The sequence below is a fragment of the Osmerus mordax genome, chromosome 5 (genome assembly GCF_038355195.1).
Source record: "Osmerus mordax isolate fOsmMor3 chromosome 5, fOsmMor3.pri, whole genome shotgun sequence".
Lineage (NCBI taxonomy): Eukaryota > Metazoa > Chordata > Actinopteri > Osmeriformes > Osmeridae > Osmerus > Osmerus mordax.
The window spans coordinates 18686766-18699265 of NC_090054.1; the positions used below are offsets into that span (position 1 = coordinate 18686766).

Sequence of the window (12500 nt, forward strand, 5' to 3'; positions counted from 1 at the left end):
TGTTGAAACGGCGTTGTTGGTTCCTTGGAGATGGTGTGCGTGTGTGTGTGTCCGTGCGTGTGTGCGTGGGCCTGTGTATGTGTGTGTCCGTGCGTGCGTGCGCGTGTGTGTATCTCTGTGCTTTTCCTGTCTCAGATTTATAATTCTCTGTCATTGCTAAGCTGGAGTCCTGCTGTGAGAGACGGGCTGAGAGGAAGGGAGAGATCAAGGGAGGAGATCCAGCAATCCCCCCTCTCTCCCCCCCTCCCACCCCCTCCTCTCCACTCCCCCCTCCCCAATACTCCACCATCCTCCCCCCCTCCAGTACCCCCAACCCCCCCTCCCACCCCCTCCTCTCCACTCCCCCCTCCCCAATTCTCCACCATCCTCCCCCCCTCCCGTACCCCCAACCCCCCCTCCTCCACCATCCCCTTCACTCATCCTCCCGTACCTCCAATCCCTGTGAGGACAAATTCCAATATGCTTGGTAGGCGTCTGGCTTATTACAATACTCTGTGGCTGCGTGACTGAGGATGGGAATTGAGTTTGCTGTCTTGTCTGGGGCCTGTAGGCCACGGATTTGTATGCTTGGTTGGAGACTGGTGTCAATGCATTTCCAGTCCCACAAGAACTAGATTCCTTCACAGTTGTTTTTGTTTTGTCTTACATGATTCTGAACTCAACATGTTGGAAATAATAGATTCCGAGCCCCAAAGCCAAACTGATGCCCTAAATATGATGCTGCTGGGGGTTTGGCTCTGTGCAAACAAACTCGACTAATGCACATCAGGGCTCTGCATTACACACAAGTCCCTCCCACCCTCTCTGTCCTAGCTCTCTCTCTCTCTCTCTCTCTCTCTCTCTCTCTCTCTCTCTCTCTCTCTCTCTCTCTCTTCCACCCTCTCTCTCTCTCTCTCTCTCTCTTGCTCTCTCTCTCCCACTCTCTCTCTCTTGCTCTCTCTCTCCCACTCTCTCTCTCCCACCCTCTCTCTCTTTCTCCCACCCTCTCTCTATCTCTCTCTGTTTTCCGACACAATGTCTACACGCAGTAACTCTGCCGGCCAGAGTTCACTGCTCACTTCTTCCATCCAATCAGAAGTGAGCATCCCAGCCTCACCCCTCCTGTGGCCCAATCAGTATTCTGGTCAGTGAGTGCCCCCCGCAGACAGTGTGTCAGGAAGGTTAATGCATATTAAAGCTGCCGCCCAGTCACTGTCTCCTCCTCTCATCAGGAGGCCGCTCTCCCTCAGCCCTCACTCCCCTGAGACCCCCCCCCCCCACACACACACACACACACAGGCGCTCACACACACACACACACACACACACACAGGCATGCTCACACACACACACACACACACACAGGCATGCTCACACACACGCACAAGCACACACATGCACACATACACACACACGCACACACACGTACAAGCACACATACACACACACGCACAAGCACACACATGCACGCACACGCATGCACACACACACGCACAAGCACACACATGCACACACACACGCACCCCAGATTGTCTATTGGACGTTTGACAATATAATGGGGTTACTGATCTGTCTTCATTTTGATAGACGTATCTAGATGATGATTGGGCGAATAGTAACATTACAAGTCTCTCTCTCTCTCTTTTTCCCTCTTCCTTCCTTTCTTCCTATCTGTGGCATGATTAGGAGCCCAGAGCCATTGATGCTGCGGAGTGAAGACAATTGAGCCTGTCCCAAAAGTAATAACTTCCTCTTGAGCCTAATTAAGAAACTCACACTCTGTTTCGTGGGAGGGGGGGTGGCAGGAGAAAACTGGCGAATCGATTTTGAAATTCTGATTGTGTGTTTGTTTGAGTGTGTGTGGGGTGGATGAGTGTGTGTGTGTGGGGGGGGGGTGACAGAAAGGGTGAGATTGGAGATAGAAAGAGAGAGAGAGATATGGAGAAATGGGGGCAGAGGAAGAATGGGGGAGGGAGACACAGACAGTTCAAACAGAGGCCTGTTACACTCATACAAACTGGTCAAACATGAAAGTTATTCCCACAGAACCAGGCATACTGTAGGCTTTCAGACTCCAGTCAGCTTGCACACTCACCTTGATATATGCCCCTGTGAAGTAGAGGCTGAATCCTTTATGTCTGCGTCACTGGCTTTCATTGGGAAGCTTTGAATGTAAAATGGTAGATTTCATTGATTATATAAGTGCATTGACATTGACGCAGGTTTTTTTTTTTCTGTTATTGTAAAAGTAGACTTGACTATTCTATCCATAAGGTTTTAACAGCACTTGCACGGACACACGCACACATCTTAACGATTCTCATCGATTTCCTTTACGTCATCAAAAACCTATTCTCACGGAACAATAACCCTTCTACTCTCACTCTGTCTCCAACTCCTTTCCACCCCTCTTCTGCTAGCTCTCTATTTCCTTCTTCATATTGTCCCTGTCGTTCTCCTCCTTCTCCCTGGCCTCCCTCACTTCCTCTCCACCCCCTCCCTTTCTCCATCCTCTCACCGTCGTCGCCGTCGACCGGACTCAACGTGGCATGTGAGAGATGTGTTTGCCCCTGACGCGTGGCTGGGTGTGTCGCCCTAAGGCCCAGGGAGCACCAGGGAGCACCAGAGGACCAGACTGGAGAAGCTGTGTGATAACATCCAGAGTTAAACTCTCACCCCGGCCCGGATCCACGGAGCGCTGAGGCAGCCTGTGTGTGACAGAGCGGCTAGATAGCAGAACTCACGCCCGGCATAGATATAGTGGCATTAGCAGACAGGCTGGCCGATGAACACTGGCCTATGCGCGCTTGATGTGTGGTACTGAATGGCACAGAGGGAGAGGGTGTGGGGTTAGGGGCTCTGGACCGGGGTGTGAGGTGCAGCAGACGCTACGAGGTGTGTGCTGAAAATGCGAGAAAGCTCCGAGGCACTCTTTTCAAACGAGTCAAATGACTTGATTGTCGCAGCATGGTCGTGTTGAATCTCAAAACAAACTGGCGTGTTTTTGGCATCAAGCCTTCGTCAGGGGGGCAGCCAGATTTGAAGGAACGCCTGGTCCTTTTCCACTGGAATCCCACCAATAGGAATCTTCTACTTGGACCTGGTGTTTTGGCCTAGAGATGGTGTAGACATACATGAACAGTACACACACTCCGAGCTGAGTGATGTGTGCTGAGTGGCAGTGTACAGAGAGGGTTTGTCAGCTCATTATCACTCGCTAATGGTACCATTTTAATGCTAACATATCTTTGCATACTGTATTTGTGTGGGTAGTTCATCATAACGAATGGTGTACACAATACATACAGTGAACTACATATAGGGGGCTTAATGTATCGCCTGTCTAAGTATGATTTATTCTGCGTTGCTGTGCTGCTGAAGGAAGATATGCCTGTTCACACATATCCTCATCATGTTCGTACACAAGCCTCTGCAATGCAGTAAACCAGGGTTTTGCATGACTGCTTTGGTTTGTCAACACACACAAACGCACACCCACACACTCCCACACGTATGCACAAACACACACAAACACAAACCCACTCAAACATAGCCTTTGGGCAATCTAAAGCCAGGGTACCCTTGGTCAGCGCGGTGCCATATTTCCCAAAATCCTGTTCACCCCCTGCCCTCTCCTCTCTCTTTTCCCCTCTCTCTTTCTTGTTTTTCATCGACCAGCTTTACCAGGCAGCCAAGCTAACATTGATCTGAATATAGAGTGCTCAGGAAGTGTGCAGGTTGAAAAGGAGAGAGACAGAGAAACAGAGAGAGAGAGAGAGAGAGAGAGAGAGACAGAGAGAGAGAGAGAGAGAGACTTCCATCAGGTTCTCTGAAATGCAGGAGCTCCCGGTTAATGAGCACCGGTTCCTGTAGAAGAGCTTTCAGCAGGATGGGTGGAAGGATGGAGCTTTCAGCAGGATGGAAGGTTGGCTGGTGTCTTTACAGGAGCATGTGGGCAGTCATGCCATGGATAGACCCCGCCTCCACTGCATGCAGGAGCAGCTCTCTGTTGCTTTGGTTTCTACATTATGACAGGACAGGAGAGTGATTACTGAAGTAGAGAGATAGGCTTTAAGGAGGTACTTCAATGTTTTTAGCAGACCTCACTGTTGTGCCTATTTGTGTGTGTGTCTTTGTGTGTGTGTGTGTGTGTGTGTGCGCCCCATGTTTTTTCCCCACTCTTCTGAAGAAAGAAAATTGGCCTTGTTTGATTCCTGAAAACAAATTCCTGCTTTTAGCGTTTAATTTGTCCATCTGTGGCACTTCCTCAAACACACAGACACACACAAGATGTGATGGGAGCGGCTGAATGGGGAATAGTGGACGAGAATGGCTGTAGGGTGGACACACACACACACACACACATAAACATACACACACACACAGACACACACATACACACTCACACACATGCACACACCTGCTTAGAGCTACCAATTGTGACCTGCCCTTTGTCCCCAAGGAGATGCAGTTGTATTGTTGCCTCTCAGGAAACAGCAGAGGGACACTTCCTGCTTGGAAGGGTAGGTGGCATGCCCTTCCTTTAGAAGCAGGAAATTGCCAGTGACCCCTGTCAGGGTGACTGCAGGGATGTTGTGGTGTGTGTGGGCTTCATGGGGACTGGGGAAGTAATAATACAAAAAGAAAGAAGAAAACAAGTCCATTAAAAGTTATTTGGAAAGCCAATTATTCGTTTTTAAACTCAAAACACTGTTTTGAGACTATCTAGCTAATGGCATCATGCAAGGTATAAAAAGGGATTGTGTTGTCTAAGGTGCACAGCAGGGCCAAGGAGAAGCGAGGGGCGGAACTGTTGAACAGGGAACACATCAGCTGTGTTTGTTCCGACCCAGCACAACCAAGGACCCTACAACTACAACAACAGCTATGCAGATACTACCCACACAGAAGTGCATCCTCCCTAATGATGCAAGGTCTACAAATGGGCCAGAGAGGGCAATTACTGTAAATACTTTTCACTAAGAAAGCCTTTCAGAAAGACGGAGAATGGCTTTGTTTAACGTACCGTGTGTGAGTAATTCCGCTACAGTCCTTGCAATGTGTTGTCTCGCTAATGCATTCTGACGCCTGGATGGAACTTTGATGTCTGGCGTACTTGTGGATACCACAACGACCACCGCTCCCCGTTCCAAACACTAAGTGTCACGCCACAGGACCCCTCTGTCAGTTTAGATTTCTTCTCGTTCTCCCTGTCCTCCTTCTGTGTCGTGCTGGATGTCGCTCGTGGTGCGATCGATGGCCGACGACCTTCGCTATCAGTCAGCCTGCAAGGCACTCTGGGGGAACGGTACTACAGAAGGACGCCATTACCGGCTTGCCCACGGGAACTTCATCCCTTAACCTCCTATAACACCACCATGCACAACACCAGCACACTCAGAGAGAGAGAAGAGGAGAGGGAGGGAGGGAGATAAGGACATAGAGAGGGGGAGAAAGAGAGGGAAAGGCAGAGAAAAAGAGACATAGAGTGAGATTTGTGGAGAGAAACGAAGAAAGACATGGAGAGAGATGTAGGGAGTGAGACAGAGAGAGAGAGAAAGATAGCGATATAAAGAGAGTTGGTCCTGGGAGAGGTGGCCCAGAAAGTAAAGGTCTGTTTCTCACCTGAGGAGACACAACGTTGTTAATAGTCTCTAACAGCTCCCAGACTCTGTGTAAACAGCCCAGTGTCACAGAGGAGGTGTGCAGCCACCGTCGTGTGTGCAGAGACTCCCTTCTGAGATGCGTGCTGTCCTTGAAACGTGGGAATGTCCTCTGATAGGAGACTGTCAGGATAGGCTTTAGCCTGTACTGTAATACCGAATTAAACACACACACACTTATATGGGAGTCAGGTGGCTGAGCGGTGAGGGAATCGGGCTAGTAATCCGAAGGTTGCCAGTTCGATTCCCGGTCATGCCAACTGACGTTGTGTCCTTGGGCAAGGCACTTCACCCTACTTGCCTCGGGGGTTAGTCCCTGTACTTACTGTAAGTCGCTTTGGATAAGAGCGTCTGCTAAATGACAAAAAATGTAAAATGTAAAAAATATGCGGCTCACCTCGATTCTCCTCAGTGGTTCCCACAACACACACGCCAATCCTCACACAAACATCCTGCGGGTTCTCATATGCAATCCAGAAGCATGGTTTGGATGACCTCAGGCATCTGGCCTGATTATCGCTGTTTTCAACTTCATTAGCTGCAACATCGTCTCAGTTCAGCTCCACATCTTAACTGTTCCCCCTCATGTTACCTGGCCCGACTCCCTCACCACTCAGCCATCTGACTCTCTGACTACAATTATTAGCTAGCATACGTTAAGTGCTCATTCTGGGTTTCTCATCTGAGTGGCAAGCATTCTGAGCCCAAACATCCGACCGCCATCCTTGGGTTCATACTGCAAACGTTCAACTTTGGAAGTGAACTCTCATTGCTCTAGTGTGCGTCATCACAGGAGTGCGTCACTAAACCAGGCCACATCTGCAAAGTTGACTTCCCCCCCCACAGACCTTTTGGAGGCAACGCTAGTCCTGGAGATATTAATCACCCTCAGAGAGACAGGGGAGTCAAGTTACCCAAACTGTTGTGTACCTCTTTGACGATATTAATCACAGCCAGACAGATTATTACCCATCCCTCATTCATCTTCCAGTTGGTGACGTAGCACCGGCTAAACAAACACAGAGGCGGCTGTATTAGCCTCAACACAGCGTACGACAGCTCATTCTCGTTCGCCCATAATGGAACCTTGAGGAGAGAGTAATAGCCTGTTGGGAGATGACATGCAGTTCCACACGCAGAACCAGGAACTGAGGACAGGGAGTGTCTATGGGGCTCGGGTTGTGATGTCAGCCTGGTTTTCATCTGGGAAAACGTTTTGGAGTTTTTTATACGTGTGTGACTGACCATGGATGCACTGTAATTTGTTGACATGTACATTCTAGGCAAGGTGATGTTGATGACTGTTTTGAAACACGGTCGTGGGCGTAGTTGATGCGTTTGGTGCAAATCGCTGATCCCGTTTCCTTGTGCTGGTTGCTTTTTCTCGTGCCTTAATTAACGTCTCTTTCCCCCCCTCCCCCTCTCCTCCCCCCCCCCCCCCCCCTTCCCTGCAGCGGCTCCCACCGTCCCCCCTCTGCGCTCGGAGCACTTCAAGCCGTGCCACGAGAGGGACCTGGCGTACTGCCTGAACGACGGAGAATGCTTCGTCATCGAGACTCTGAGCGGCCCTCACAAGCACTGCAGGTAAGCTCCGATCCGCGGCCCATCCTCACGGCCGGGCCTGCCGCCACATCCCGCACCGCAAGGCCCACGTGCTGTCCAGGTCCGTCCTGGCCTGCCAGCAGACACGGCTGTGCTTCCTGAAATAAACGGGGTGAAGATTACCTCGACGGTTTTTTGGCCTTGAGACTGATTTCTAGAGACTTGAGTATTTGTTTTACAGGTCTCCGGGAGAGCTGTAGCTTAAACGCCTTCCTGTGGCGCCATGCAGGTTCACCTGCCTCGACAGCTAGGGTCCTTCTCTGGTCCAATTCCTAGTGACAGCCCGCTGCAGCTTTGTGTCTGAGCTACCCAGGTGATGGTGATCAGTCCCAACATCTCCATATAGTCGAGGCTTGAAACCAGAATCTTCCGGGCCTCCAGCGGTTGGAGTGCACAGCTATGCCTGAGCTACTGCACTGTGCTGCAGAGCTTAACTCAGCAACCTGGCGCAGATGATGGATGTAAAATAGCAGGCTTCTCCCGAGTTACCCACCCTTGTGTTACCCAAGGAGCACATCAATGAATAAGTAAATAATCGGAACGGATGAGCCAAAAAAAAAAACAGGGGCCGATCGTCCCCATTTGAACAGAGGTAATTGAGGGAGCTGTGTTAGTCGTCCTACTTATTAGAGTGCAGCTCGGAGGCACTTAGCCCTCTCAAAACGCTGGGCGCCTCCTAATTAAGTCCCAGAACAAACTCCTTCCAAAATATAACCGGAGGACTTCCACGCTGCCCCGCTTTTCAAAGCGCCTGTTATGTTGCCGCTGAGCTCTCCTGAGAGGCCCGGGTCACTTTGGACCCCGACGGTTCGAAAACGCTCCGTGGCTCCAGCTCAGAGCCAACTGGGTCTGGATAAACCCTGTCACACGCAGGTCTGGGGACAGATTTTTCCCGTGCAGAATTCAGCACAGACGCACGAAACACGGAAGTCAGTGTGAGAGAACACGCCACACGTTAAGGCACTGAGTCCGCACGGACACGTCAGGCTTTCACCGTGTCGGGTTGCCATGGCTCCTCGAGGGAAGCTACAGAACACAGGAGACTCTCTGTAGAGGGAGAAGAGAGGAAGAACAGGTGTGGGAGGATGGCTGGGTTGGCTGGGTGGGAGTGTGTGTGTGTGTGTGTGCGTGTGTGTGTGTGCGTGTGTGTGTTAGGAGGAAAGGGGGGGGGGGCTTCTCCTTTCCTCCTCCTGTTGCTATGCCAACGCTGTCTGCAAGTACTGGATGGGAGTGTGTGAAGGCTACATGAGGTTTGGCGAGAGGGCTGTTTTGGCCTTGAACATACTGACTGGCTGTTAGAGAGAGCGAGGACATGAAAATAGGTGTAAAACACTTGTCTCCTTCCTGAGCTTTGTGTTGATCAGGAACAGATTCATGCATTGGGGGTTTGACGTTTTTCTCAAAGCGACTTGTTCTCCCTCTCTGGCTTGTATGTAGATCTACATTACTGGGATTCAGTATTATTAGATCTATACCTAGATGTAGTGTGCCTCAATCAAAACTCATACTGATTCTTGATACTGATACTTCCTGCTATGAGCCTGGGGGCATTTACTATTGGCTGGGTGGTTGATCTCAGACATAATAATGATCATGTATTTCTTAAGTTGTTTTTATCCAAAGCAACGTACGATCCGGGCGGGGTTTGAACCTGCAAACTTTTGATGTGCTCTCACATGCTCTAACCACTGAGCTTGACCCACCCCACATGATTGATAGTCCACATTCTTGCCATGGATACTTTGTAGCAGGTAGATAAATGTGTTGTTATTGAGGTACACCTCACTTTACGAGGAAGTGAATGCTGCGATGGAGAAGAAAAAAGTAATCAAAATTGTTTTCTATTGACCTTTTGAAAAACGGAATTTGTTCTCATCAACAATGAATGATAAATTTCACAAGAAAGCCTAGGATCGATAGGAATCTAATTCAATTTTGTGTTTACACAAAATGTAGACAGATCAACTTTGCCAAAGTGTGATCAATTCTTTCATTAACTGGGGAAAAATTGATACCGTTGTTTGGCCTTCCGAATGCACCATGTACTGTTCATCTGCAGATGAACCTTCACCTAATGATTTTCCTCTGGAATCATAACTCATGCATCAGCCTCATGTTCATCCCAGCCATAAAAAGAGCTGAAAATGTCTCCCGGTCCTCCGTTTATGATTGTTACCATACAATGCTTCTGTTTATCCAACCAGAGGGGATGTTCTCAGAGTGAGTCATGAACGACAGTCCTCTCGGGACAGAAACGAGGAGATCACAAGGCTTTAGGCAACGTAGCAGCCTATCACATCAACCGTGTTCATCTAACCACTAAATGAGTTGGCTTGCTGAGAAAACGTTGTCTCTGTAAAGAGAACGGGCATGTGGGCCCAGGACCACGACGCTATGACCATGCTTGAATCTTTGCTCAACGTTTGATTTTCGGGCAGATCTGAATGTAATCATGTTTCCCAATGAAAATGCATGTCATTGATTCAAATGTATTTATAGGAAATTTTTACCTGCACCATGTTTGGACTGCCCTCTGTACCTCTTAATCCTTTTTTTAATCTTTCTACCTTTGGTGTTTTGTGGAGTAAGATGTACTGTGTGCTTGAATAACGCAACACACACATGCACACAGTCTAGTCATACATCCAGGACTGGAGAGCACGGTCATGTTTATTTAGACTATCTTTAGGGGGCCGGAGCAATTGGATTTCTGTGTTTTCCACTGGAAGGGCTGACTTCTAGTTAGTGACACGCTAAGCCTCGCCCCTGCCGAGGTGGAAAAGCAACAGAAAGGCAATCCCATGTGTCACTCTGCAGCAGTGCAGGTTGGAAAGAGGAACTGATATCCAGGCAAAGCCCCTGCCATTGTTACTAAGGCTGGGGGCTTGGAAGCTGACACACACACACACACACACACACACACACACACACACACACACACACAACCCTGTCCCCAGTGCGGGGCCATGTGGAGAGGGGCTGGTCTTACCTGAATACATGAACCAGCTGCAGTGTGCTTTATTCTCGCTGTAGGATCATGGAGAATATACATGGATGTACGACACCTTGAGTTTTTCTCGATACAAGTAGACAACAGAACGATGTTAAATGTATATTGTGATGGCATCTGGGTCATTTCTTTGCCCTCTTTCAACCCTGGTATTGGAGTGTTCAGGGAGGATGAGACCAGACCACATTGTATGTTGCCACCCTGCACTCGCTGTTGCTATAGACACGAAAACAAATTAGATTCCCGTTTTCCTTTCTGCCTCCTCATCTTATGGCCCATTTCCATGTGGATTTCCCCTCGGACTGCCCAAGATTTCCCCCACCGCAGCTTACCTCAAGTATATGTCAGCCACACAGAGAAGTGTATTAGGTGTATTGTTTTGGACATGCGGGGATTACCTGTAGTCAACCTTGACATTAGCAGCCCAGGGGATGGGCGTGTGTTTGTGATGTTGGCCAGATTGAACGCATTGCACATGTATGTGGTCGTGGTTGTTTCAAAACGTGTGCAGATCAAATAAATTTATGGATTAAATAGCAATTCGAGCCCATGTTCTTACACATATTCTCCAAAAAACCTTTTTTAAATAATCTACCCTCTCTATGTCTTTGTCTCACCTCTTTCTCTGTCTCGATCGCTCTCTATCTGAGTGTGAAATTGATTGCGTATCAGTGGGGGTTTGCCCAAGCTCTCATGGACAGTAATGAAGACTGTGGATGCAGGACGAAGGCTGTCGAGGTGACAAAGAAAATCGGACAGATGTGAGTGTAAATATAGCAGCCAGTCAGTGAAGGCGCTGTAGATGGCTTCCTGTAGATGACTTCCTGTAGATGACTTCCTGTATATGACTTCCTGTAGATGACTTCCTGTAGATGACTTCCTGTAGATGACTTCTTCCTCCCAGTGTTTGAGCACGACAACCAACAACCAGCCTTCCATCATGCCCCGACCCCTATTTAGATAGAGAGCTATCTGTATACTGTACAGTATAAAACTGTTTATATCTGTACAGTCCAATACACTCAACATGTGTGTTGGTGTGTGTGTGCTATATTTGGGCTTGGTCACACAGAGCTTAGAGACTAACAGAGACACCCAGTAACTAGTGTTGGTACGATGGGAGAAAGAGATCAAACACACCTCTCCCACACACACACACAGACCCCCTCCCCACACGTCCAGTCCACCCAGGGTAATGATTTTACCTGATTAGCTGAGATTAAGATCCGTGTGTATCTCCAGTCCTGGCCCAGTTCATGGCTGAAGGTTCTGTCAGAACGCAATTTCCCCACCTCTTCAAGTTCCAATTGATTAGTGTTGACTCCATTGTTACTTGTAATTAATATGATTTAACAAGATAATTGCACAATTGCATTAGCTCACAAGGTTTGATAAATAGCAAGGCATTTCCAATTAAAACAGCCAAAGCCGAGCCGCGTAGCGTCCCATTTATTTACTGATGAGCATCACTGTGGTTCTGAAAGCCAAGTCTTTTGTATTTGTGAGTGCTCTCTATCTAATTAGTGGACCGGGCATAATGGAAGGCTGTGTGTTGGTTCTCATGCTCAAATATTAGGAGAGGACAGGCGTAGCAGTTATCTGCACTGTTTGGGACGCTGTAGTGCATTCAACATGTCTGTGAACATATCTTTGGAGGCATGGCCTGGCATGTTGTATGTTGATCAGTAGCAGGGTGGAGGCTTGTTGGGATGCTGGGTGGAGGCTGGGTGGAGGCAGGGTGGAGGCTGGGTGGAGGCAGGGTGGAGGCTGGGTCGAGGCAGGGTGGAGGCTGGGTGGAGGCTGGTGGAGGCAGGGTGGAGGCAGGGTGGAGGCAGGGTGGAGGCTGGGTGGAGGCTGGGTCGAGGCTGGGTGGAGGCTGGGTGGAGGCTGGGATGAGGCAAGGTGGAGGCTGGGTGGAGGCTGGGTGGAGGCTGGGTGGAGGCAGGGTTGAGGCTGGGTGGAGGCTGGGATGAGGCGGGGTGGAGGCTGGGTGGAGGCTGGGTGGAGGGAGGGTGGAGGCAGGGTGGAGGCAGGGTGGAGGCTGTGCACTGAAGAACTGCTTCCAGTAGTTATCCCCCCGTTACTGTCCATGTCCTGATAAACAGCCTGCCTGCTGCCGTCTATGACGAAAGGGATGTGGGAAGGAGAGGAAGAGAGGAGGGGTTAAGGGATGTGGGAAGGAGAATGTGTGCGTGTGTGTGTGCTTGTGTGTGTGTTTGTGTGTGCGTGTGTGTGTGTGTGTTTGT

At 49.4% G+C, this 12500-nt stretch overlaps 1 protein-coding gene across 1 annotated transcript in view; it reads left to right on the forward strand.

Annotated features, from left to right (window-relative positions):
• Positions 1-12500, forward strand: part of LOC136942753 (pro-neuregulin-3, membrane-bound isoform) — a 160963-nt gene that overhangs the window by 83737 nt on the left and 64726 nt on the right. The window contains exon 2 of the mRNA XM_067235724.1: positions 7097-7226. Within this exon, the coding sequence (XP_067091825.1) occupies positions 7097-7226 (130 nt within the window). The remainder of the gene's footprint in view (positions 1-7096; positions 7227-12500) is intronic.